This window comes from Euleptes europaea, chromosome 8 (genome assembly GCF_029931775.1).
Source record: "Euleptes europaea isolate rEulEur1 chromosome 8, rEulEur1.hap1, whole genome shotgun sequence".
In the NCBI taxonomy this organism is placed as follows: Eukaryota; Metazoa; Chordata; class Lepidosauria; order Squamata; family Sphaerodactylidae; genus Euleptes; species Euleptes europaea.
In genome coordinates this window covers 35,884,435-35,912,025 of record NC_079319.1, presented here as the reverse complement: position 1 = coordinate 35,912,025, position 27,591 = coordinate 35,884,435, and the positions used below count along the sequence as shown (strand labels likewise).

The window sequence follows — 27,591 nt, the reverse complement described above, 5'->3', positions numbered from 1 at the left end:
CTTTTGTCTAAACTTAAATAAAAAGATCCACACCTTTTTGTCAAAACAGTTCATCTCTGTCCAAAATGTATTTTTTTCTTTATAATACAGGATTAAAAGACAAGATAACGTTTACAAGATAAAGAAATAGTTTACAAGAAAATATCTTCTGACAGCTTTTCAGTGAAAATATTGTTTTGTAACATACAAACATGACATACAACACAGAAGAAACCACGAACTCAAAAAAAAAAAAATCCAAACATATAAATAAATGAAATATTGTGTAGGCAACAGGGCTCATGCTGAAGGCTAGTAGGAATTAACAGTGTGCAATCTACTTGGAAAACAGCTCTAGTGTACATATTAACAAGCCCATTCAAGGACTGCAGCAGATTGTTCTATCATTGGCCATCTGTTCCCATTTCCAGAACAAAGTTTGCCTTGATTAAATCATTCCTACCTTATTTTAGTCATACCTTTGCTTCAGAAATATAATATACACAAAAGGTATCTATTTCACCACAGGGATAACATTATACGTACCTCTCTGCTGATATAACTTGAAAGTCTTCCATGTCAAAATATTGACAGTTCAATAAATATGCAATGATCTTATTAGTCCTTTAGCGAAGCATGTTTAATTCATGCTGCTAGTCTTATGATCACAGTGCATAGAATCCAAATCTAAACAATTAGGTGGCTTTCAAAATGATAAATTACTTATAATCCCAATATACTTAAATCTTTTCATAGGCCCTATCATGCATCTACCTTTTCTCGTGGCAGGGGTATAAGTTTCCTGATACAATCTTTTGCCGGCAATGGATATACCAAAACCGTCAAGAATCATATTATTGCACAATACATGAAGACGTCAAATTCTTCCAAAAGTTTATTTTAAAAAATGGAATTCTGATATTTCCCAACACCTGCATTAATACTGTACGACTAAGAAAAGCATGTCAGCAGCATGGATTGAACCAGCGATCAACATGCGCCCAGAATGCACACTAGTAAAAATGCAGTCAAAGGAAGTAGTCTTCATTGTCTATTCTCACTTCCAGTCAGAGGTTAAAGTTCAAAGACTGAATGATCAAAGTGCTCATTTTCTCAGTAGGACTATCTTCTGTTAGGCGAATCTCAAAATGGTGGCATCAACAAGTGTCATCTTTAAAAGAACACAAAAAATATGTAGTATATATGCATGCGCATTCAATATCTTTTAATAAAGAAATACTTTGTGACAACACAGGTGATAAGAAACATATTTCTTCAATAGGCATTCAGAAAAAAAATGAAATTCTAAAAAAGACTGATCTCAAGCCATTGTATTGTTTTGTGCAAAGAAATGTAACTGAAATAAATTAGCTCTAGTCAAGTAAACTGCTTCTCTAAAACTATATTCACAGGTAGATTAAGACTCAAGTCCTTAGACCCAAAGAACTGTGGAACCTCAGGAAAACAGACTTGGTTTTCCTCAAACAGCAGCATTCCCACCACACCATGTGGCTTGTGTAAGAACTGTTCAAAGAGAACATTCTACTTTGCTACAATGAAATCCAGTTCAAATACCAGTATGAAGCTGGTATTTGTTTTGGCACCATGTTTATCATTTCACACTTAAATTACACTGAACCCCACCTATTATTGTTTTGTCTCATCACCTAGTGCAGAGATCATTTTAGAGTTTTCGAAATCCAGCACTTTTCCAAGTTTCTTTGTTGTTATTTAACCACGCCACCACACATTTGCACCTATTCTAACCTACATTGTACAGTTTTATAAATATAAAATTTTCTTTTATATTAATGTATACATCAAACGTTTTCACCTAGACATTGTTTTCCTATGATGGCATGAATTTACATGTATCCAGTTAATATGAGAGTAGTCACCCATCACAACCAGTTTTACATTAACCGTCTTCCTGATTTCTCTCTGTATCCAGGGGCAGCCTTAACCATGGAGCAAGTGCCCCGGGGTCCCGAGTTAGGAGAGCTGACAACCCCTAGGTGCCCTGCTGTCAGCTGTGTGCATTCCTGTCTGCCACAGCAGTGCTGTTCGAACTGCTCTGTTTGCCATTATGGCACCTGTGCAGCCAGGCATCTGGGCCAGAGTACAGACAGCAGCAGCATAGTACTGCTGCACCAACGACAATCTGGTCAGACCAAGCCTTTGCCTATAAGAGGGGCTGTGGCTCAGTGGAAGAGCATCTGCTGGGCATGCAGAAGGTCCCAGGTTCAATCCCTGGCATCTCCAGATAAAGTGACCAGGCAAGTAGGTGATGCGAAAGACCTCTGCTTGACACCCTGGAGAGCCACTGCTGGTCTGAGTAGACAATACTGACTTTGATGGACTAAGGATCTGATTCAGTATAAGGCAGCTTCATGTGACCATGTGACCAAGGCAATACAAAATACACAACCAATGCTGCAAAACTTAAAGAAATAACAGCACCACGAGGCCACCAAGTATATGTGTGTGTGTTAAGTGCCATCAAGTCGCTTCTAATTCATGGCGACCCTATGAATCAATGTCCTATCTTTGACAGCCTTGCTCAGATCTTGCAAATTGAGGGCTGTGGCTTCCTTTATTGAGTCAATCCATCTCTTGTTGGGTCTTCCTCTTTTCCTAGCATGACTGTCTTTTCCAGTGACTCTTGTCTTCTCATGATGTGACCAAAATATGATAGCCTCAGTTTAGTCATTTTAGCTTCCAGGGTCAGTTCAGGCTTGATTTGATCTACAACACACTGGTTTTTTTGGCAGTCCACGGTATATAGAGGATCCTAAATAACAATTTTGTAATGCAATCCCAAAATATCAATGCATAACTCTATAATACTACTACTAACGATAACATTACAGATGCCATTCAAAACCACATAGAATACTCCATGAGTTTTTCATGCATATAATCAGTCTAATTCAAATCCAACGTGCATGAAAAAACACTGGTTGAAACGATCCTGTTTGGAAATTGGGGACAGAATTGAAGAGGAAGATCACAAGCCAAAGACAACACCCTGGTATTCAGTCATTTCGCTTAGCTTCCTCGGTTCAAACTGTATCCACTAGAAAGGAGATGTATATGCATGAAACATCTTCCCTGGAATTCACAGCGTAAATTAACAGCTTTAGAGGTGCATATCTAAAGCTGTTAATTTACACTGTGACCTTAATCTTCAATTCTATCCCCAATTTCCAATCAGGATCGTTTTAACCAGTGTTTTTTTCATGCACGTTGGATTTGAATTAGACTGATTATATACATGAAGTATTCTATGTGGTTTTGAATGGCATCTGTAATATTATACTTAGTAGTAGTATTATAGAGTTGTGCATTGATATTTTGGGATTGCATTATAACATTGTTATTTAGGATTTTCTATATACTTGGTGGCCTCCTGGTGCTGTTATTTCTTTGCCTATAAGGCAGCACACGGCTGCGGACAGAGGCTAGCTGGGCCCAGCTGCCTTATCTGCTGCCAGCCACACTCGCAGCACCAACTGTCCTGCTGGCTGAGCCCAGCAAGCTGAAGAGACATGGGCTGCAGCAGCCAGGGAACAGAGATGGCATATACATGCCTGGTGCACCACATAGCCGAGGGATGGAAGCTGGGGCGCCTGTGCAGCCAGTCACCCTTTGCGGGCCAGGCTGAAGCAGTGTGGCTTGTATAACCTCATCCACGGAAGCACATGTAGTGTGTGCTCATACTGGTGCTCCTCCTCACCCCTCCCAGCAGCAAGCAGCAGCTGATGTTAGCATTGTCATTCTTGCTCTTCGGCCCTTGCACACAGCTTAAGTCTCCAGGTGGTATCCCTGGCACCTGCCTCATGTTTCTCTCTCCTCCCCCTCCAGCACCCTCCCACATGTGGCAGCTGAAGTACCCACACACACACACACCCATTGCCATTAGCACTATTTTTTTAAATTGTAATTCACATTTACAGAGCCTTGTAAACATGTTTTTTAGGGGGCAGCCCTTAATCTGCTTGAGGCTCCCCTCTTCCTAGCCATTCCTCTTTCCATCCCATCTGCTCATTCCCAGAAGGCAGTGCTACACAGCACTGCTACGGAAGCCTCCTTTTCCAGTCTTCCAGGAAAAAATGCTGTGCATTCTCCATAAGCATGTAAAGAGCAAGTCTTCTTTTAAGGCAAGAAAGAAGAATGGAGTTTCTGTTAAATATAAGCTTGCTAACACAGAGTGGTAAGTTGCAGTACTGCAGGCCAAGCTCTGCTCACGACCTGAGTTCAATCCCAACGGAAGTTGGTTTCAGGTAGCCGGCTCAAGGTTGACTCAGCCTTCCATCCTTCCAAGGTCGGTGAAATGAGTACCCAGCTTGCTGGGGGTAAAGGGAAGATGACTGGGGAAGGCACTGGCAAACCACCCCGTAAACAAAGTCTGCCTAGGAAACGTCGGGATGTGATGTCACCCCATGGGTCAGGAATGACCCAGTGGTTGCACAGGGGACCTTTACCTTTTATAACAAGCAGTACACTAACTGTAAGTTCTGCAGATAAACTGAATATGTTCATAGAAATGCTTGTCTTCTTTCTAAAACCCTTAATATGTGAAATGAGTGTAAAAACAGAATTAATGTTGGAAGTGTGGCAAGTTCTGAAGAGGCCTTTAAACCCGTGTCGCAGCATAATGGTTATTGTTTTGGGCTAGGATCTGGCAGACCCCAATTTGAATCACAACTCTGCAGTGGAATCTTATTGGGTGACGTTGGACCAGTTCACATACTCTCAAGCTAACCTACCTCTTGGGTTGTTGTGAGGATAAAATGGAGGGGCAAAGAATGAGGTACGCTGCTTTGGGTCCTGATTGGGGAGAAAGACAAAGTTTAAATGAAGTAAATAATTTTTAAAATGTTGCTTTGGGGACAGAATCCTCCCCATTTCCCCAGCAGGGAGCAGAGCTGTATGCTGAGAGTTTGCTTAGGGGAAAAAAATGGGGTAGGGAGGAATATGGAAACGGATTACACCGTTCAGGATAGGGGGTGGGGATGGGGACTGGGTAAAAGTCAGATCTAAAATATTTTAAATGAGTCCTCATGAATTCATATGATTATGCAGGAACAAAATATTTGTACCACTACAGTACTATGGAGTGTTGGATTTGTGATATTTAGTATGTAGTCTATTGACATGGAGCAGAACTGTTATTTCAAGGTGTATTTGTAGGGGGTTTATACATTTACCATTTTCTTCTACCATTTTCTGCAGGCATGGACTAACAGCATTGCAGAGTGTGATAAGTGAATCACTAGATAATTGACTGCTAAAATGAGAGGCATCTGCCTTGAAGTCATGTACTTTGTCCTGGAAAATCTTATTTGTAGCCTGAAATTGTGTTGTCTGGTTTTGTGTTACTCAGGATGAAGAGACACTTTGCAATACACATCTTTAGAGGTAATGCTGTTCTTTATTATGAAGTTTCCTTATACTGGATCAGACCATGTGTCTCACATAGGCCAGTAATACAGAGTTTTTTTCCTCAGTCTCGCAACCTGAGGTCCTTTTGAGATGCCATGGATTTATCATTTATACCCCACCTTGCTCCCCAATGGGGACTCAAAACAACTCATATTGTTCTCTTCTCTTCCATTTATCCCTTGTGGGGCTTGGGTAGCTGACTTCTGGCAGCAGCTCACAACCATATTGTAAGGAGCAAATGCTTAGGCACAGCCTCAGTGGAGAGGTGGCCGTGATTTTGGGACCCTATTCTGCATTTTTACCCAGGGTCCTAGGATTACCAAGATTTTCCCATCTGTATCTCCATATCACTAGAGTTAGGTCAGCATATGGAGGGTGGGAGAAAGAAAAGAAACAGTGGTTCAATTCAGACATCACGTTGGGCCATGGTTAAGGATGCTTTGCTATGGTTTTGATACTATCTGAATTGTCTATCCAGAATTATAACCATCACTCCAGATCCAAAAACTTCTATAACCTCGGAAATATAAATTAATTTATTAACCTAAAAATTGGGAAGATGGAAAAGAAAAGCAGATGATCAGCTCTGAAACATGTTTACATATTGCATGTTTAGAAATGAACCATACTTTGAGTTCTCAACTACCAGTGTTTTTATTTAGGCCCCCAACAACTTAGTTCCACTGCTCCTGAAGTATAGCCGCTGTCATTAGGTTTCTCTTGATCTCAATATTCTTTGCACCTAAGAAATCTAAATACTCTTCTTGACACTATTAATTTATCCATACATGTAGAGTTCACAGTTCTGCTTTTCAACCAGTTCTTTGCACAAAATGTTTGGCATTTCCAGCAGTGCTATTTCAGCCTTTTCTCTAACCACCTAAATTTGGTTTTCCCATCAGGAAACACTGCTTATTCCCAGTAACACATTGGTATCCTTATATATCACAATCACTGTCTCCTCCCACATGCAGATTAGCTTCCTCCACTGTAACAGATGGAAACATTGTCCATATTTTGCAACTAGACTTGAGAGATCTGGAATTAATTTGATTGCTTCCTACTACTCTACTCAAATGTGGAAACGTCCTGTGGCAGAAGAGATTTTTTGCATTGGAGGGATGCTATAAATTTTACTAAGAGTGGATATAAGGTATTTATTTCTGTACATGGGTAGATGACATATTTTAAGGTAAATACTTACCATGATACCACCATTTAGTTTTCTTTGGATTCTTGTTACATGTTCTTACATAAAACGAATTATCTGGTGGTCGTCTCTGAAATAAAAAGGCCAGAATGATCAAATAACTAGGATATTACAGTATGATTAATACAGTTTGCATGTATTCAAGGAAACAACTGTGCAATCAGAGAGGCACATTACCAACTTCCTTGGAAAAGATTCCTCAAAATGTATCTGCAAAAGCTATATGAAATCAGGACAGGAAAGTTAATCTGCAACCTTTTAAAAAAATAATTTTGATTTTTATCTTTTTTAAAAAAATATGTACTAGTTTGTCACTTTAGTTTTTACTTTTTTTAATAAAGGACCTGCAGATCACCTGTTACAATAGCTACATTAACATCAACGTAATTGGTACAGTAAAAAAAAGGTAAAGGTCCCCTGTGCAAGCACTGAGCCATTCCTGACCCATGGGGTGATGTCACATCCTGCCGTATTCTAGGCAGACTTTGTTTACGGGGTGGTTTGCCAGTGCCTTCCCCAGTCATCTTCCCTTTACCCCCAGCAAGGTGGGTACTCATTTTACTGACCTTGGAAGGATGGAAGGCTTGAGCCGGCTATCTGAAACCAACTTCCGTTGGGATCGAACTCAGGTCGTGAGCAGAGCTTGGCCTGCAGTACTGCAGCTTACCACTCTGCGCCACGGGGCTCTTAATTGGTACAGTACACTGGCTGAAAATATACCTCTCAAATTTAGATGCCCGGATTCAAATGGCATGTCAAAACAGGGGTTCACTAATACAGATCTCAACTGTTCCTATGTTTCCCTTGTCTTTTTATATTTACAATTCTGTTGAGACTCTCTGAAGAGATGCACATCAAGCATCTTTTGGCATTTTAAGAGTTAACACAATAAATTAGTCATTTTAAGATGCCACAAGCAATGACAACAAAAGGTGACACATAAAGAATCTGAATACAACAGAGAATATTATTTTCACCTATACAATAAATAATGAATGTTAAAATTCAATAAGATGTGTGAGCTTGAGAAGCACAGCTCAGCCATAACAAATGTTATTCTTCAGAAGTGCCACAAAACATACTTTTGCTACAAGAGATTAACGTTGCTGTTCATCTGGAATTTTGTCTGAACAGATGTTAAGTTATTTCTAGAAAAAGGTGACTCAATAAAGTATGTTCACACACCTAATGTGGATTCTTTCACATATCTTCTTAAATCCTGTTTATTATTTACTCCATAAACACAAGAAAGTTCTTGTGTACTTTCTATCCGTGCAATATGCAAGCTAACAAAACATATCTGATTCCAACAAAACACTTACCTTTCCACTCTACGGTTATTTTGGAACATCTAAAAATGTAAAACCTCAGCTAAGAATTCAAGATCTTATTACTGTCAGTTTATTTCAAGGCTATTTCTGAAGTCATACCTTTTCTTTGCAGCTTGAAAGCATGCTAATAATGCTAAGACAAACTGATTGTACTGAAAGAGCTGGAGACCAGTCTTCTGTTAGAATAGATAAACAGATATGACCGTTGCTATAAACATGAGGATGAACGGGAATATTTTCACCAGTAAACATGACCTTAAGAAAAAAAAAGAGGGAAAAAAGGTAATTAGTGTTTGAATTTTAAAATACTAGATAAACACTTTGAGCACTGCAATCTGTCCTTATACCAATTATATAGAATTTCACATTTATTAGATTCACTGACTTCTGTGGGATTTAAAAGATTAAAGTATCCTCAATGTGAGGAAAAAAACTGTCTTGAAAAATGGCCAGTGAACCATAGAACACAGATTGTTTAAAAAGAGCAGAAGAATGTAAAAGCTGCCACATTTCAGTATATCACAAGTGGATACAAGAGTCTTCTGAAGGCCTGTTGTTGCTTATCTGGTATATTGTTCAGCGTATTTATTGCTGTTCTGCAAAACAAAAGAATTTAAAATGAAGAAAAACTGATTTACCCTCTTATTGGTAAAGTGCTTAGTAAACATGGAGTTTTATCCTACCAACTTCCTTACATTTTCTTTCCCCTACAAGTCCCTTTTTGACTCTAAAGCTGATGCTGCAGGTCACAGGGCCTGCATAGATGAAAAGCCGGGGTGCAAAGAGAGGAGGAGTTAGTAAACAGAAACATTGGGTAAGAAAAACACCTTCTTTTCTCTTCTGCCAGAAGAGCCTCAATGCAATCAGGAGTATGTGATGATTTTCACTGTTACCGCACTAGGTATTCCCAGCGATGTATTAAGAGTTTGAAACTGTTATAAAAAATACTGTTCACACTTTGTTTGGCCCCTTTAGCTGTGAAGACGTCTTCCAAACATTTTTTAGCCGTGGCATCCAAAAACCCTTTTAAAGCGATGTTTTTTATAACATTTTCAAACTCTTGATACATCACTGGGAATACCTAGTGCGGTAACAGCCTCAGTCTGATTCCTACTTCTCCCTGCAACCCCCTTGCCCCATGATTTTTGGCATCAATTTTTTTGGAGGGTCAGAAGACATTATTGGAGTGAGAGGAACACAAATAACATCTGTCCACCAGCAAGTTGTTCTGGCAGTTGGTAGGATACAACTCATGCTGTATTTAATCCTGTGCAGGCCCTCAAATGCTGCTTACTAAATAGGAAGCAAAATAACACATATTTAATATTATTTTGATTATGTTTAATCTAAATTAGAGTCTGTCTTAGCAGAGAGGTCTTCAGAGGAAATAGTATCCCACTGGAATCTTTGGCAGTCTTTGGTAAAGTTAATCAGAAGGGGTTCATGTCACAACTGCAGTATCTGGAGGCAGTCTGCAGAAACGGAAGTAGTTAAGGCAAGGATATCAGGCAAGTGCTAGCAGGCAATTGCTAATTTCATCTCCTATTCGGCATATGTACAGGAATCTGAGCCAAAATGTAGAGGTCATTATTACACTGATGAAATCTAGCACTCATTCCCTCTTGGCCAATTCAGTCTGTCATTTCATTCAGTTTGAAGCAGAACTCAAGGACTAGATAGATGCAATACATTAAGCTGACTGGCCCCAGTCAAATGCAAAGTAAAATGGTCAACTGCCCCTCTTGGTTCATCATCAATGATTAGAGTCTGTAGCATCGTAATTTATAGCTTGGATCTTTCCTAAACCTATCAAAGCATTTGAAGTTCTAGGATCCAGAAGTGGTTGGGTACACTTCAACATCATATTGCAAAATAGTGAGTAGGACCCCTTCCTTCCAACTAAATGCTAGTAACTACAGATTATGCAGACTATTGCAGTGTGTTCTAAAACTGCCTACACATAATAACTTGTTGAACTGTAGGGTTTAAAACAATATAGATGCAGTGACCAGGCATATGTCACTAGAACACATGATACTAATGATCCCACATCTTTGCCTACTTCTAATAACATTCCAGACAGAGTTTATAGGTCAAAATTTGTGGTCATAAAGACATGAACACCCTTGACCTATATATACCTAAGGACACTTTCAGATCACATGGACACACAAAGCTGCCTTGCACTGAATCTGACCATTGGTTCATCAAGGTCAATACTGTCTATTCAGACTGAGAGCAGCTCTCCAGGGTCTCAGGATGAGGTCCTTCACATCACCCACTACCTGCTCCTTTTTAAAACTGGAGATGCCAGAGATTGAACCTGGGACCTTCTGAATGCCAATCAGATGCTCTACCATTAGGCCACACCCCCTCCCCAAAAGATTATAACTTCTAAGAATTACCATCTCTGACTAAACTGTACTGGGGTATCATTTCAGCTTACCTTGTTCATGCACTCCATCTGTCTTGCTTATTTTGAAACAAGTGGACTGTCTGAAAAATCTGGGTACATTCTGTGCCATTTCTCTTCATTTCTAAGTTGATTCCTCCATCCATCCTCCTATCATGATACTGGTTGTATTCAGATGTCATAAACAAACCTGGTTCCTTTATGACATGAACCTCCAGGAAAAACTTTGGGCTCATGCATTCCTCACCCCCTTTCCGTAAAATGCAGTATGGAGATCTAAAGGCTTACATAAGAAAGGCCCTGCTGGATCAGACTAAGGCCCATCAAGTCCAGCAGTCTGTTCACACAGTGGCCAACCAGGTGCCTCTAGGAAGCCACAAACAAGACGACTGCAGCAGCACCATCCTGCCTGTGTTCCACCGCACCCAATATAATAGGCATGCTCCTCTGATACTAGAGAGAATAGGTATGCAGCATGACTAGTATCCATTCTAACTAATAGCCATGAATACCCCTTTCCTCCATGAATATGTCTACTCCCCTCTTAAAGCCCTCCAAGCTGGCAGATTGGATGGACTTCCTAGGCTTGGATCCAAGCTCTAGTATAAGATCAAGTATAAGATCAATGTGACAAAAGATTTGAGATATGGAATAATTTCTCACTAGCTACATTAATTGAATCTTTAGGAAATGTATAGGCCACCTCTCCAGAGGTAGAATAGAAATACTTTAATTAATACAAGCAGCCAACAATAAAAGCAAAAAACAAAATCATGGAAGCCACCACGAAGTGCCAGCAATAAAATGGTTGATGGTCCCACGGACAGGCACAAAACAACATAACAAGTCATTCAAGAAGTTATAAAAAATAGCAGTAATCATAGCAAACATTCCAGGGGGATACAGACCATTAAAAAGCTAGCTAATAAAGACAAGATAAAAAAGCCTGTGTAAAGAAATATGTTCTGTCCTGATACTTCCAAAAGCACGAAGCCAGAACTGAGACAGACCAATCTCTAGTCACCACAAAGCTCAACTCTGTAGGTAGTGGTAAAAAGAGTGGGGTTTGTGAGGAAGGTCTTAACTGGCTAGCTGGAAAATATGGGAGGTACCCAAGTCTCAAGCCTTTTAGACATTAAAGAATCAGAAATTGAATTGTGTCTGAAAACACAGTCAGCAGCACAGATCTTTCAAGTACAAGGGTGATACAATCCCTAAATCCAGCCCCTGACAACTGCTTGACTACTGCGTTGATCCAACTGAAATTTCTGGACAGTTTCCAAGGGCATACAAAGTGCATTATAACAGACTACCCAGAATCTGATCAAAGCATGGACCACAGTGGCCTATCATGCTTTTTAAGGAATATTCGCAACTACCATATCAGCCAAAGATGATAAAAGCCACTACATGCCCCAGAAGACATCACTACTAGCATACTTAGAAAGAAAAGAAAGGGAAGATAAATGGGAAAAGGGTAAGAAACAAAAAGGAGAGAACAGATGAACAGAGTAAGTGGGACATGGCACTGTATTTCTAGTTACACTTCTTAACTGACAGGTTTTAATTTGTACAGCTTTTACATGAAGACATTTGTGTAAACTAGCCAAATGTCTTGAAAGAAGTCCATATGCTGCAACCTATGATAGTATATATTCTCATAATTATTTAAGTTGGTAAAGTTAGTGAATGTATGGCCTTTCATGCTTGTCACATTAAGTGTCTGACTATCTACAAAGCTCAATAATTCCATTTGTAACCTACTTTAAGATTTCACAAAATTGGAATGTAGTGAATTAGGATGCCTATAAATCTGCAAATCTCAGTTCTGCCCCCAACAGTGGATTTATCCTAACAAAAACTGCTAGTCAAACACCACAGATAACCATGCAATCCCATGGCAACTGTATTAAAGAACCAGGACTCTGGCCGCATCTCTACTATTTTGCAACATCAGAAAGATTTTCAGAAACTCGCAGTGGCATCCACTGTGATTTAAAGACTAGGGTTCGTTGGACTGATCACAGACTTAAATCTATTGTAGATTTATTACAGTGTGATCTTCCATTGAAGTCTATATATACAGGTAACATAGGTAACATCAAGGAAGGTATTGATTTTTATTGATTCCCACTCTTACTACAACCCCCATGATGTTTTTGCAGGTCCACCAACTCACAAGGCAGAATTTCAGGAGTTAAGGTAGGCTAAAGTGGAAGAGGAAAGGCTGGAAAGTCCCTGCCCACAAACACCACTGAACTCATGTAATATGAGTTCTTGGTTCAGAACAAGCTTTAATTGGTTATGTTCAAATGGGGCAAAATCTCAAATTTTTGTTTGTTCTCCTCCCTACAAGTCAGAACTCTAGATGTTCGAATGTCACCCAAAACTGACATTTTTCCAGACCAGGTGGAAGAAGGAAGTGCATGGACTTCCTAGCTTTTCTCAATATAAAAAGAATTTTGGACATCAGAGTGCAGCTAATGCACCTTCTTTTAATTGTAACACACATATAATGACACCTGCATCATGTTCATTACACAACACACTATTGTTCATGCTTCTTTTCAGAAAGCTACCAAGTATTCTGTGAAGCAGTATTGGGAAAGGTCACATTTTATTAGCTATATATTTATTCCTAGTTTGAAAATCTTTGTAAATGCTTACCAAACTCACATCAGAAACACAAATAAATCTACAAAACAAAATAATGCATCACAAATATTTCTAAACACTAAAGGTATAGTGCAATCCGCTTAGTGTTATATCACATGCAAGTTAATAAATTAGTAATTTATCCACAGCTTGCAGTGATTACGGCTGTTTTTATCTTGTACACCTCTTAAACTAGAATAAATTAATTCACCTTAATGAATGCTAAATCAATTTGAAGACAACTGCATGAAGAAGGAGGAGATAAAAACTAACATCCTTACAGCAGCTAGAATGAAACTCTTTAATATAATCCCCAGATAACAGAATTGTAGCAGGTTGTCAAGAGGCTAGTGGGAATTAATCTGGGTGGAATTTATGCTCTGGTTCATTATGTATTTTTATGTTTGTGTTGTAATCTGCCCTGAACCTGGGATAGTTAGTACTAAAGAAAAATCTAATATTAATCTGGTATTAATTAATACAATTCCAAATTACTCAACTTTTGTATAATGGATATCTTTGTACTGAAACTATTCGGTAGATTATATGAGTACATCAATAATTTTATGGACAGCATCAATGCTATAATGAGAGCTGCTGCTGAGCAATACAAGCATTGAGCAAAATGCTACGGGAGACCTATAGGTGAAGAAGAAGCTCTTGCAATGAGATTTTCAAAGTCATAACTCTACTGCATTGCAAGGGTCATCACTTATCTTAATAACAACAGCACAACATGAAAACGATGAAAATATTTGTTTCAGGCCAGCTGTATCTCTTAAAAGGTACATAAAAACTGCATACAGCATACATAAAATCTATTTTTTAAAAATGCCGCACCTCCCCAGTTTCTGCCCAAGGTAGCTCACAACATGTATGCAACTACGTCACTTGAAATTTCACTCCTGTTTATACTGGTTCCACAGCCATTTTCAGGTTGCAGTCAAACAGCCAAAACTCCTGACCTAGTATCACTGAGACTTAAACCTGCTTTTAAGAGATGTGAACATCTACCTGCAGAGAAGTGTCTTAGACAACCTAGCCCACAATCAAACAAGCTATAATCAGAAATACCACTGTTGTAGGAAACACTGTTACTCTTGGGAGACAATACAGGAACATGTTTTAAGCTAAATTATTCTTGTTGCTCTTTCCCTACAAGTCCTTAAAATTACTGGGTCTCTTCTAAAGGTGCTCTTCACTACCAGTTTATTTTGTTGGGGAGCACCTCCAGGAAGGAAGCCCTCACAACTGGATGGACCCATTAATTAGATGCCACCAGAATCTGGAAGGCAAAAAGTGGGAATGAAGAATCCCTGAGAAGCATCTTCTGCCCCTTCCCCCATTAATTTACAATTCCTGCTTCTTAGTATGTTGTCAGGTCTCAACAGATACAGCTGTATTTGGTTAAACTTCGTCATGGTGAAGGGAAAAAATTAATCCATCAGAATGCTGCATCTATTTATTTATATGTTCCCTCTCCAGGGACCTGCTGTATCACAGCAATTGTCTTTAATTAAAGTGTAACTGTTTAAATTGTAAGCAACTTTGAAAGCCAATCAAAAAAACCTCAATAAGTCAGAACAACAAAAACCCCAATGAGCTGTTAATCTATATTTACAGCAGTTTTAGAACTCAGGCTAAACAAAGAACAGTGAAAGTTACCTGAGGAGAGTCAAATGGGTATCGACTGCTGAACTTAAACAGCAGCTGAAATTTCTCCCCTTCATATAATGTTCCAGAAGCACCTTCCATGTCTACAATCCACCTTCGGAAATAAAAAGGATTACACATGTGAAAAAAGCACAAGAGCATCTCTTAAAGCAACACCACAATCTAAAGTATGGTCTGATTAATGCCCCATATCAACAACAGTTTGACTTCTTGTTTGAAAAACAAACAAACCCTGTTCTTGGTACCATGCAGGAAAACAACCTCTGAGTTTCAAAATAGCAGTTTTCAATCTTGCAATATTGTTGAAAACAGGAATGACCCCTCCATGTATATTTCCATACTCAAAAGTCTGAATTGTGGCTTCAGTTTATCACATCCCACCAACTATGTCACTCCTCAAAATCTCAGAGACGTGTAATGCAGTTTCAGACTACTGCTCATTCTGATTTCAGACTACCAACCAGCATATATCCTCACTGGGTTCCTCCGTACATATCACATAATTGGTGCCAGCAGCACGGAACTCCACATATCCCTAGCTATGCTGAACATTTTTCTTCAGCCTCATGCTCTCACTGGCTGTTAACAATGTACGCATCTGTGTTTCCTTTAAGCTGCAAGTTTACCTATGTCTTCACTTCTCAGGAAGCAAAAGGATCTTGCGCATACACATATTTCTTGTGTACATCCCCTACCACCACCAAATCTCACCAGTCCTCATTCAGTCTGGAATAAAACCAATGCCCTGCCCAACACTGCTGCAATTTGTGGTAGATTTCACTAAACGCTAGAATCTAGCTCAACATTATCGCTGAATCAGGGACTGTGTGAAAGTGATAATGTACAACATTCACATGCCTTATTACTGAACAACTACAACTTATTCGGACAATTATTCCCAGTGTTCCAAGAGCCCCTTTCAAGAAAAGTTGTCTTTAAAATGAAGTCAGTGCTTTAAAAAACCTCTGACAAAGTCGGACAAGGCAGTATAATTTCTCCAGTGTTAAAGATAAACAGATTCATCTACCTTAAGGTAAGACAACTTGCCTTGAAAAATAGTGTTGATTGAAATACATTAGAAATAAAGGATACTTAATTTTTTAAATACAAGTGTTGCTTGGAGATCTCCCCCTCCCCGCCTGCACTTTTCCACTTGTTCTGATGTTGTGATGTGGCTCTATCGTGGACTAAAACAAGGGGTCTCCACCAGGCAGCTTGCAAGCTACCAGCAACTCAAAGGCTGCTGCAGAAAAACTAATGTATCTACTAGAAAACACAGGAAAATATCTCAAAAAAATTGCTCTATGCTTTTTAGCATAGAATAGGATTTTTTCTCTGCACTGCTTAGTTGAGAGCTTCATTTCTAGTGCTCTTCTTCATCCAAGCTCTGTTTCTAGGACAGCAGAAAACCTGGTAACATGTGGTGACAGAGGAAGTATCTTGGGATATTTTGTTGTTGTTCAGAAATAGATCGCATCAAATGCCCCGTTCTTAAAACAATACATCAAGAATCAGCTACACTTTAAAAACTATGTTCAAGCATAATGTTTGTATTTACTGACATGGCTCACAAGGACAGGTCTTAGGGAGGTGCCAATCCCATAGAGCCACAAGTCAAAAGACCCTGATTCAAATTTTAATCAGTCTTACTCCTTGATTCAAAGGGAGTTTGCACCAGAGACAGCAAAAAAAATATTTGTTAATACCCTCTAACGATAGGCTGGCTGAGCAGAGGTAAGAAGGGGCTTGGGAAAACTTTCATAGATAGAAAGATCAGCATCACAAATAATGCGAACATTCAGGACTCAACTGAAATTTGCCGTAGTCTATAGATGTAGAGTGGCCTCTTTCTATATGATGGTGAAACCTTGTGCATCGGAACACACAATTAAAACCAGTTCAATGTTACAGTGTAAGTAACTATGAATTCTTTATTAGGACTACTTGCCAACACTTTGATAGAACTATTGCCTCTCAACCAGTTACAGTACCTAGGTACTACTATATGCTAGTAATCAATCAACACGTTTCTGGATAGTACTCTGAGCATATCTAGACACTAGGAGACTAACAGTTCTGTCAGTTCCTGTCCTTTGAAAGATGGGGAAGTTGAATCAGTCTCTTCCCCTTGAGGAGAACAATCCCTGTTACCACTTCTAGAAAATGGAGACAGTTCTATTGTCATGTTGCCTAGATAGACATAAGAGGAGCACATCTTCTGTACTTCCAAAGAATTTGTGGACCCCCTGAAGTACCCTAACAGAGGCAGAATTAACATTCCTGAGGAAATAGATTCAGGCCTGGTGGGAAATTGTAAGCAGTGGAACAACTTGGGGATCTCGCCACTGCAACACACTGGACTTTATATACTCCTAGCAACTTGAAAAGGCCAATTTTCCTCCTCCTTTTCCCCCATATAGTAGACTCCGAACTGCTGTCAATATTCCATGCCCCTTGTTAATGCCAATTTGTCATCAGGCCAGAAAGTTTTTTTTATTGGCATACCTAAAGCACACTATAAATCAGTTAAGAGTTGCCAACTCCACCTTCAGAAATTCCCAGAATTTTGGGTGGTGCCTAGGAAGGGTGGAGCTTGGGGAGGGAACTCAGCGGGGTTGTGATACCATAGAGTTCATCCGTCAAAGCTGCCATTTTCTTCAGGCAAACTGATCTCGGCAGTCTAGAGATCAGCTGTAATTCCAGAACTCCAGGCCTCACCTGGAGGTTGGCAACAAATTAATCTTGCATATAACACAATTAGAAGAGAGTCCTACTGTGCATGAAGTTCTTGTGAGCACAGTGTTACTGAATCCTGGTGAAATCTGGGCTGTGTAAGACTAGAGCAGTTACAAATCAATCCCTTTTATTTAGATTACATAAATTCTCTTCAAACTCCATGGATTCCAAAAACAAATATCAGACTTGCAATGTGTGAATTAGTAATAAAAAGGAGGAAATTTTTCCTTATAACCTTTTGAAAGGGAAAGTATGTGTGGCATCAGGCACATTAAATACTTGTCTTATTATATGTCCTTGATCTACTGCTTAATGCCATCCAATCTGGCTCCTATTGATATTAGTGTTTTCTGGAATAACTTGGAAATTTACAAGAAGGCACAAGACCCCTTTAGAAGCAAGTAAGAAGCAGAAACACAAAGTTACCAACTGATTCTACAAGCTCAGAAGAAAAACATCATGGCAACAGGGAAGCAAGGCCCGTCAATCGTACCCACGACCTGCATCACTAGCTGGAAAATGGAACATGACTGTTTCTATTGGATAAAATAGGCAGGAAACTGTCTGAACATTCAATCTCTAGATTTTTTAAAAAGGAAGCTGGTAACCTGGGCCAGGCAATTGGCCAAAGGAGTATTGGGTAGCATGTCCAGATTCCAGGTAAAACCTAGCCAACTGGTCAATATGGCGACCCTATCTGCAGGATTCTTCAAACCAGCCAACAAAAACATTCAAACAGCATTTCTACAATATAGTGCAATTCCTGTATGGAGCTTCTCCTTCCTCCTGATTACTTCTAGTATTATTTCATTACCATGTAGCCAATAAACAAAAAGTAAAACACTTTAAGAATAGTCTATTTCAATTATAATTTGGGACTCCACTCAGACTAAAAAGCCACAATGCTAAATAAAAAGCAGAACATTATTTAATATTTTAAAGTCTGCATACATAAACAGTCATACAAGACTTATGGAATAGGAAAATAAATTGAAGTACTGATTCTGTAGCCTCCATATTTTATATATACACACTATGCTACAATTAGGAGTATCACAAGTGCACATACATGCATCATATACTGCTTTATTTTACATTTTTAAACAGTATATTGATAGGAAAATATCATGGCCATTTTCACTTGGAACAAAACTTATGAAGATGTAGACACTCACTGTGTAATTGAATTTTGTACACTCTTCTCATTCAAGGTCATTCCTGGAGGTGGGTCATTTTGTAAAGCCAACAGCTCTTTCTGTAGCCTCTTCTAAAAAATAAATTATTTCATGAAAGTATATACTTTTAATATATTACTGCTGAGTACCACACATTGACAAAGAACAGGTTTTTCAGAACTAAATCTCAACAGTTAATAAAATAATTGCTTTCTTTTCAAAAAAATCAGAGTGACAACTTGCATTTTTTTCTAAGGTACAGATCTTTAACATTGTATTGTGTGTGGCATTTTACTTTTTGGAAACAATTCATGGCATATTGAGAATTCTGACAATTTCTCTTCTGCTCAATGTACCTTAATACACAAAATTCTAGGCACTGGTGCAATACAAACATTAAATCATAGCACTAATATTCAAAGTGACCATCCAGCTCCTCAAAAATGTTACAAATTAAATATAAATTAAAGTCCAATTAGACTTTGAGCTTGTGTTTGGACTCATTCCAAATGGGGAACTAAAAGGGCATTTCTGCAAAATAATATGCAGTTGTTCCAAGGGCCAAGACCTTGGGACTCCCTTAAGTTTCTCTTTGATTACTGGCCAACATATCAGGAGATTCCTCTTTTTGACTTTCAATCTTTGCCTTTCAGGGGTGGGGTGGGGGTAAAGATAGTTGCAAGGAGAAAAACACATCCTTATACTGACATTCCAGTATAACTGCCAAGAAGGGAACTGCTTTGCTGATCATTCAAGAGTGGATTTATATGTTGTAATAACTTCCTGATGACTCATTAATCAATCTTAAAAAATATGAATATCCAAGCTACATTCACATGCTGTTAATGTGATGTGGTAGTCGAAAGTCCTGTCAAGTCGCAGCTGACTTAGGTTGATCCTATATGGTTTTCAAGGCAAGAGACAAACAGAGGGGGCTTGCCATTGATTGCTTCTGTATAGCAAACTTGGACTTCTCCTTGGTGGTTTCCCAAGTACTAACCAGGACAGACCTACTTAGCTTCCAAGATCCAGCTAACTTGGGTCATTTAGGTCAGGGCACATAGTGTGACGTAGTCACTAGAAAATGACTTCCTGAATCAGTATCGTATGATAAATGTTGCATGAATGCACCCTCAGGTGGTGATAACTGGTATTTCCAATGCCTGAGAAAGTACCGTAAGACTGTAATTTGGAAAAAGCAATGTTCAACTAGGTTAGTGACTACTTTCCCCCCATATGCTGCAGTTGAAAAAAAAAATCTGGCACTGAGGTATTATTAATGGCAATTCAGTTTAGCGTATATCAGCCACCTTACTACAACAGTGGAAAAATATGATCACTTAAGACTGCAAGGATGCAGTTGCATTACAGACAGCGGAACAAATACAGCAAAAGGTTTGAAGGAATCTACAGCATAAGTACATGACAGTTCCAAAATGTATGCATGATGTAACTCACTACCATGAATGCCAGTGCTTCAACTTTACTTAAAAGAGCAGAAACCTAAAGCAAAGGGTGGAAAACATACTTTACAGGCACTGTCCTCAAATCCCATTTGTGCTAGGGAGTCATATGAAGAAACACTGCCTAATGAATTCTGATCTCTACCACTGCACAATGAAATAGGACTGAAAAGTTTTACAAAATGAGGAAAAGGGGAACCATAGCAACAGCTAGTAAAATGTGCCATATACTTTGCCACTACTTGTAACTGAACCACAGACAGTGGTACAGTCCATTTCAAGTACAAGGTTTTAATTACAGAAAGTAATCTATTTTATTATAATTAATCAAACATTGAGAGATTACTGCATCTCTCAAGATCTCTGAACACAGCTATAATTTAGTACAGGGGGTAATTTTGCATCATTTAAATTACAACAGCCACTAGCTAAAGGCAAGCTGCAAATGTATATTCTTATCTTTTGCTACTTATACCTTTAAGCATTTTTCAAATAGTATTTTGCATACTGTAGTTGTTCCTCAAATATGCTCTTGATAAGTATTTAAGGAAAACAACTGATATTGAAATATTTAAATGTTTACCAGTTATAGCAATAATTAATGGTTATACCCTAGAGAATAACATATCCAGACAAACCTATATAATCTACATCAGACATATCGGTATTTCTAACTCCAGGAAGAATACTAATGTACTTATACAACTATAAATGCAAATAAAAACAAGTATTTGATTCAGTGCACACTTTCCTGCCAGTGAAAGGGCATTTCTGCTGGCAGAGGGAATTTTTGTCAAAAAACTCCATGCTCCTTGGGGTCTTCTGAATCCTAGGAGCATGCAGGATATCTGTTCCACAACGGCAGCTCTGTTCATGGTTTGTATCCAACCCATAACTTTCTATAGTGTATCCAACCCATAACTTTCTCTTAAGAATTCAATACTTGCATATTGTTTTCCATTATTCAGTTACACAGCTTTTGTTTTACTAAGGGTGAAAGTTACCGAATATACTCGCGTATAAGCCGAGTTTTTCAGCCCAAAAAAAGGGCTGAAAAAACCCAACTCAGCTTATACGCGGGTCAATACGGTAGGTGGAGGGAGGGAGGGGGAACTTACCACCGCCACCACCGGCCTGCGCGCCTTCCCTGCGGCCTGGGAGCGGCTAGCGGGGCCTTCCTGCGTGCAGGCAGGGCCCCGCCGCCGGCCCGCGCGCCTTCCTTGCGGCCTGGGAGCGGCCAGCGGGGCCTTCCTACGCGCAGGCAGGGCCCCGCCGCCGCCGGCCTGCGCTCAGGGAGGGCGCCGCAGCTGCCTCCAGCTGATCAGCGGGCCTCGTCCTCCCTCCTCTCCAGGTGAGTAGGGAATTCAGGGGCTCTTTCCCCTCCCCCTCTAGGGTGGCACTGGGGTCGGGGTGGGTCTGGAGGGCCCGGGAGGGCGACCCGGGGCAGGGGCGTTGTATAAGCCGACCCCCGGCTTATACGCGGGTGCCTAATTTTTCCCCATTTTGGGGGTGAAATTAGGCACCTCGGCTTATAGGCGGGTCGGCTTATACACGAGTATATATGGTATATGTTATATTTTTGCTCACACCATAAATTCTCACTGATCAGGTCAGACCAGACATTTAAATGAAATATGCAAGCCCCATTTATTACAATTTCTGAATTTCAGAAATAAGAAGACAATAGATAAAAATGAGCTTGAGGTGGAAGATAAAAGTAGGAATATTTTGCCTGATTTTAAAAAACTAAACTAAAACACAGCATCAAATTCCAAAATCACACATGGAAAATAAAACAACTGGATGCTTGATATTCACTAAACAAAGTAACCAGATTTTCAGCAACCTGGTTCATATGGATGGCCTGGATCTTTTTAATGCAAATTCTGAAACTATACTCTGAATAAACTTACCGTATATACTCGGGTATAAGCTGACCCGAGTATAAGCCGACCCCCCAAATTTGAGGCCAGAAAAGGGAATTTCTTATTGACCCGCGTATAAGCCGAGGATCAATAAGAAATTCCCTTTACCGGCAATGCTGCGCTCTAAAATGGCGGCCACCATTTTAGAGCGCAGGGCCCCTGCCCCAGGTCGCCCTCCCGCCGGCCTCCGGGCCCTCCCAACCCACCCCGACCCAGTGCCATCCAAGGGGGGGAGGGGGAAGAGCCCCTGAACCCCCTACTTACCTGAAGAGGCGGCGAATCAGCGGCGGCGGCGCAGCCTTCCTGGGCTGGCAGGAGGCCCCTCCCGGCCAGAGGAAGGCGGCCAGGCACGCGGCCAGCGGGGGCCTCCGCAAGGCCCCTCCCGGCCAGAGGAAGGCGGCCAGGCGCGCGGCCGGGGGCCTCCTGTCTGCGCAGGAAAGCCCCTCCCGGCCAGAGGAAGGCGGCCAGGCGCGCAGCCGGCGGCGGCCTCCTGCCTGCGCTGGAAGGCCTCTCCCGGCCAGAGGAAGGCGGCCAGGCGCGCGGCCGGCGGGGGCCTCCTGCCTGCGCTGGAAGGCCCCTGCCGGCCGAAGGAAGGCGCCTGGGCCCGGCGGCGGCGGTGATGGAGGTAAGTTCCCCCCTCCCTCCTCCCCCTCCCCCCTCTACCGTATTGACCCGCGTATAAGCCGAGTTCGGCTTTTTCAGCCCTTTTTTTGGGCTGAAAAACTCGGCTTATACGCGAGTATATACGGTACACAATTATATTCTCAGGTATATTTCTACCCCAAGCCAAATGTATCCTGGGGTAAAAAAATGCCAGTGGCCATTTATGCATGGGAAGTTTTGCCACTCTCTAGGTACACATTTTCCCCATTCGAATTCTCAGAACTCTGCATGGGGGCTTATTTTTGAGTTTTGGGAATTTGAATGGGGAAAATGTGCATCTAGAGAGCGGCAAATCCAAGGCAAAACCTCCTATGCATAACGAGTGATTGTGTTTCACAATACCAACACACAAAACGGCCTGAAAACACTGTTTTACATGGGGTAGAATGTTTCTTTTGAGTAAATTGCCCTCTCTGTTTGCATATTGAATAATTAACCTCAGGTCTGTTCTTTTACAAAGTTACAATATTGATTTTCAACTTGAAATAAAAACTATGTTTTGAACTTATGATATTAGAAAACTAGCAACTTTTCAGACATTTTAAATTGTTGTCCCCCAATACATAATATAGACTAGGGTAAATGGCAAATGGCAAAAAACAGATGTTCCTGGGGTTTGCATGCCACAGGTATTATTCTTTACAGAAAGCAAATTGTACGTGGTAAGTGGCTGTACTTTGTCACCTGCACATTAGCAAACAATGCTCCCAACATCGTAAAAAATGTAGGCACTTATCTACGCATCCTGCTCCCCCCCCCCAAGTGCAACAGGGGCACAAACTCACCCCAGCCAATGTTTATGGAAGTGTTTCCCTTTGAGCACAAGGAGCCTCCCCTGACTGCCTTTCCCCATGTGTTGGTAAAAGCCTTCTTGCACCACAGGAAAGTGCTGCCACCCTTAGCAGAACAGATACGAGGGATCCAATCCTCCACATTTTCCAGGACATGGAAGCAACCTGGTTCATGCTTTTGCAGCATACTTCATGCACACTTTTTAAGTCGCATTTCTGTCACTAGTAAATGTTTTTCAGTCTTTACACTGGCTCAATAGGTATCTAATAAATCCAATATCTTTTCTTTGAGAAATGTAAACACTATTTTGAGATAAGTGATTTCATGGAACTGTTATGAGGACCTACAACACAAGTTTCCATGGATTATAGGAACATAACCACAGTTTATTGTAGGATAATCTCCCATGGCAATAACCACATCATTTTCAAACCACATTAAACAAAGTTTACCTTTTCCAAATACACCAAAGCATGAGCCCTTATCCATTTTGGTAGATTGTTTTAAAAGGGCAGAACTACCCCTTATCCACAGCAATACCTCACACTTCCAAGAACCACTTGATTTCAAAGTGGTAAGAGCCCCTTCCCCCAACCCACAGCAAGGCTATCCCAACTGCAACAACTGTCACTACATCACTACATTTTTTCATTGATCACACCGCATTGTAACTAGTGCCACCTGAAAGCTAGATAGGAAGAAACATTGCCTGTACAAATCAGAGGCCTGAAGGGGGAGCAACAGTTCTATACTGTTTCTGAACATCTTTCTACAGGATAACTGATATAAAGGCTGTAATCCAGAAAATCATATAGCAAGACAAATGCTTTCACCCTAGTGCCATTTTACAAACTGCTTTTTAAGAACTCAGGGTTGGTTCAAAAGCAGCTTCTTGGAATGCGTGCACTTAAACGGTGAATCATAGTCACAAATAATCCTTTAGAACAATTTTTTTTAACAAAATCACCACACAGGAACATGGGGTTTCAATGTTCTCAGTCAACAATAATTTCAGTGAACCCTGGGCAGACAACTTCAACAGATATGAAACGAATTTAGTTTCACAAGCCTAAGTAAACATAGCAATTATTAGCATGTTTTGCTCAAGAATGGATTCCACTTTAATCTATGTACCAATCCTAACTGCATCATCAGCAAAAAAATAAAAAAGAAGTGGTTAGCTAGGGTATAACCACTACTGTGCTAATTAGCATGTCACAACATGATATTAGCAAGTTTTTCATGATGGTGGGTTAGTTTGATACATACTGGAATTAGTGTACAAGAGCTATGTAGTATAGACCATGATGTACTTCGAATGCTTCTGGGAGACAAAGATTTGTCCAAGGCCATCCAGTAAGCTTTATGGTTCACCAATACAGACATCAAACTAATTCACTGCATCAAAATGGCCCTCAAAAGTTATCTGCCCGTACAACAGATTAAAAATGCAACAGAGTTGCTAGCATATTTTATTTTATTAGCAATAATTTGATTCACATGATAAAAAAAATGTTTGACTCCAGAATACCAGAAGATACACCTTCTACAAACAGTCTTCCCTTTTGGGGAACATTATTGCCATTATTGCCAAAGAGAAAGTGCCAAAGCAGGACTACAGCTGAACATCAAGAAAACAAAAGTAATGACTACAGGAGAATTACACAACTTTAAGGTTGACAATGAGGAGATTGAAATTGTTCAAGACTTTCTATTCCTTGGCTCCACCATCAACCAAAAGGGAGACTGCAGCCAAGAAATTAGAAGGAGATTGAGACTGGGAAGGGCAGCCATGAAGGAGCTAGAAAATATTTTGAAGTGTAAGGATGTGACTCTGGCCACCAAGACTAGATTAATTCATTCCATCATATTCCCTATTACTATGTATGGGTGTGAAAGCTGGACAGTGAAGAAAGCTGATAGGAAGAAAATAGATTCCTTTGAAATGTGGTGTTGGAGGAGAGTGTTACGGATTCCGTGGACTGCCAAAAAAACAAATCAGTGGGTTATAGATCAAATCAAGCCTGAACTGACCCTAGAAGCTAAAATGACTAAACTGAGGCTGTCGTATTTTGGTCACGTCATGAGACGACAAGAGTCACTGGAAAAGACCGTCATGTTAGGAAAAGTAGAGGGCAGCAGGAAAAGAGGAAGACCCAACAAGAGATGGATTGACTCAATAAAGGAAGCCACAGCCTTCAATTTGCAAGATCTGAGCAAGGCTGTCAAAGATAGGACATTTTGGAGGACTTTCATTCATAGGGTCGCCATGAGTCGGAAGCGACTTGACGGCACTTAACACACACATTGCCATTAAAGGTCTAATATTGTGCACTAGATGCTGCAGAAAAACAGCTAAGACAGGCCTTCTTCTCCACCCCCATCAATCGCTTATAAAATATACACTGGAAAATTGGGAAGAGAAAGCAGTGATCCAATATATTTTATTCCAGTAATTCTTCACCACACAGACTTGGTCCAAGGAACCAATAATGTTTTGCAATGCTATATAAATAAGAAGGAAATAAGCAATTTGGTCAGATTGCCTAAGGACATTTATATCAGGAAGCTCAATAAATATCCTAGTCATCGCAGCCTCTACAATATGAAAAGAGAGCTGTGATAGCTGTATCAATGTCACTTACTGAGGAATAGATCAAGAAACTTCAATAAGTGTAAAACAGTAGCTTAAGCAGAATAGTCTTTCAGTAGCACTACTGGCACTTTTGTGATCATACAGCCGAGATCCTTATTTTATTCTGCAATGTAAAAACTAAAGCAAAGTTGTAGGAACTGCATGGGAGAGAGCGAGCAAAAGGAAAACCTTGCATCAGAAAAGAATACCATCAACTCTACGTGCCTTCCATGAGACACAAGTCACTTTCATAGCTTATGAGTTTTAAAAGCTGTTCACTCTCTCTACTGATTCAATGCAATCTGCAAGTCAGCTTCATGAAAGGCAGAACATAAAACAGATTGGATAAGCAAACTAGAGATAAACAAGCTCCTTGGACTTCTGTCCACCAATCTGTTAGTAGTTTTTAGATATTATACATTCTTACAGTGCCATCCTAAACAAAGTTATGCTGTTCTAAGCCTGTTGACTCCAACTGATTTAGAAGGGTATAATTGTGCTCAGGATCGCTTTGTCCGTGTTTTATTCAGTCTTACTCCCAAAACACCCTTGATAGCATCCTTGGCAAATTTTCAGATGCTTCGCTTTTAAAATGTTTGCACCCAGTAACTCGGAAGCGACTTGATGGCACTTAACTCACACAACTATGCTACTTTTTCCACGTTTAGCTTGATTAAGTTTGCCCTTTACATTAATTCTAAAGAGTAGCCATTGCCTGCCTCCACGTCATGACCCTGGCATTCCTTGGAGGTCTCCCATCCAAACACTAGCCAGGGCACACCCTGCTCAGCTTCCAAGGCCTGACGAGATCAGGCTAGTCTCGGCTATCCAGGTCAGGGCTTACTGGCCTAGATAACACACAAATATAGGACTATGATTTTGTCCCAAAAGCAGAGTCCCATGTCATCCTTCAAACTAACCAACGACTCATAGCACTGAGCATTCATAGGCAATATTTGTATTTGATATGACGATATGCTTAAGACGGGCCAGCTTGTATTTCATCTCTAAGAGTTGTAGTAAATTTCAATAATTTACTAACAGTAACAGACACCGCACTAAAAAGAATACACAGAGCTCGTCTAGGATGTTTCCCCGAAATCTTTCAATACTTGTGGTCTCAGTGCCTCTTAACAACAACCCTGACAAATAAGCCAGCAGCGGGGAAAGAGCATGCCTGGTGAACTTTTGACCAGTGTGAGACACACAGCACACTCGCAGTCTGACGATTTTGGGGGAACCACAACACCACCACCTCATAAAAAAAAAACACCAAAAAAACGCAAGACACAGTGACTAATGCCTGAAAAAATAAGAGCATAGAGGCACTAACGACATATTTCCTGACTTCCACAGCAACCCTCCTCCTGCTCTCCTCCCTTCTTCAGTCCTCCCAGCTAAACTTACGGCATTAGTAAATCAAAAGGAGAATACAGAATTTGTGGGAGAATGGGAGGCATGGACAATACATTGTCAAAACGAACTTAAATTGGGA

General features: G+C 40.3%; 1 protein-coding gene across 1 annotated transcript in view; it reads right to left on the bottom strand.

The window, feature by feature from the left end:
• Nucleotides 1-395: 395 nt before the first annotated feature.
• Nucleotides 396-27,591, bottom strand: part of UBE2W (ubiquitin conjugating enzyme E2 W) — a 28,213-nt gene continuing 1,017 nt past the window's right edge. Inside the window, exons 2-6 of the mRNA XM_056854371.1 lie at nucleotides 18,619-18,710; nucleotides 14,699-14,801; nucleotides 8,065-8,220; nucleotides 6,629-6,704; nucleotides 396-1,150 (exon numbers count right to left, since the gene is read on the bottom strand). Coding sequence (XP_056710349.1) covers nucleotides 1,137-1,150; nucleotides 6,629-6,704; nucleotides 8,065-8,220; nucleotides 14,699-14,801; nucleotides 18,619-18,710 — 441 coding nt within the window. The 3' untranslated portion in view covers nucleotides 396-1,136. The remainder of the gene's footprint in view (nucleotides 1,151-6,628; nucleotides 6,705-8,064; nucleotides 8,221-14,698; nucleotides 14,802-18,618; nucleotides 18,711-27,591) is intronic.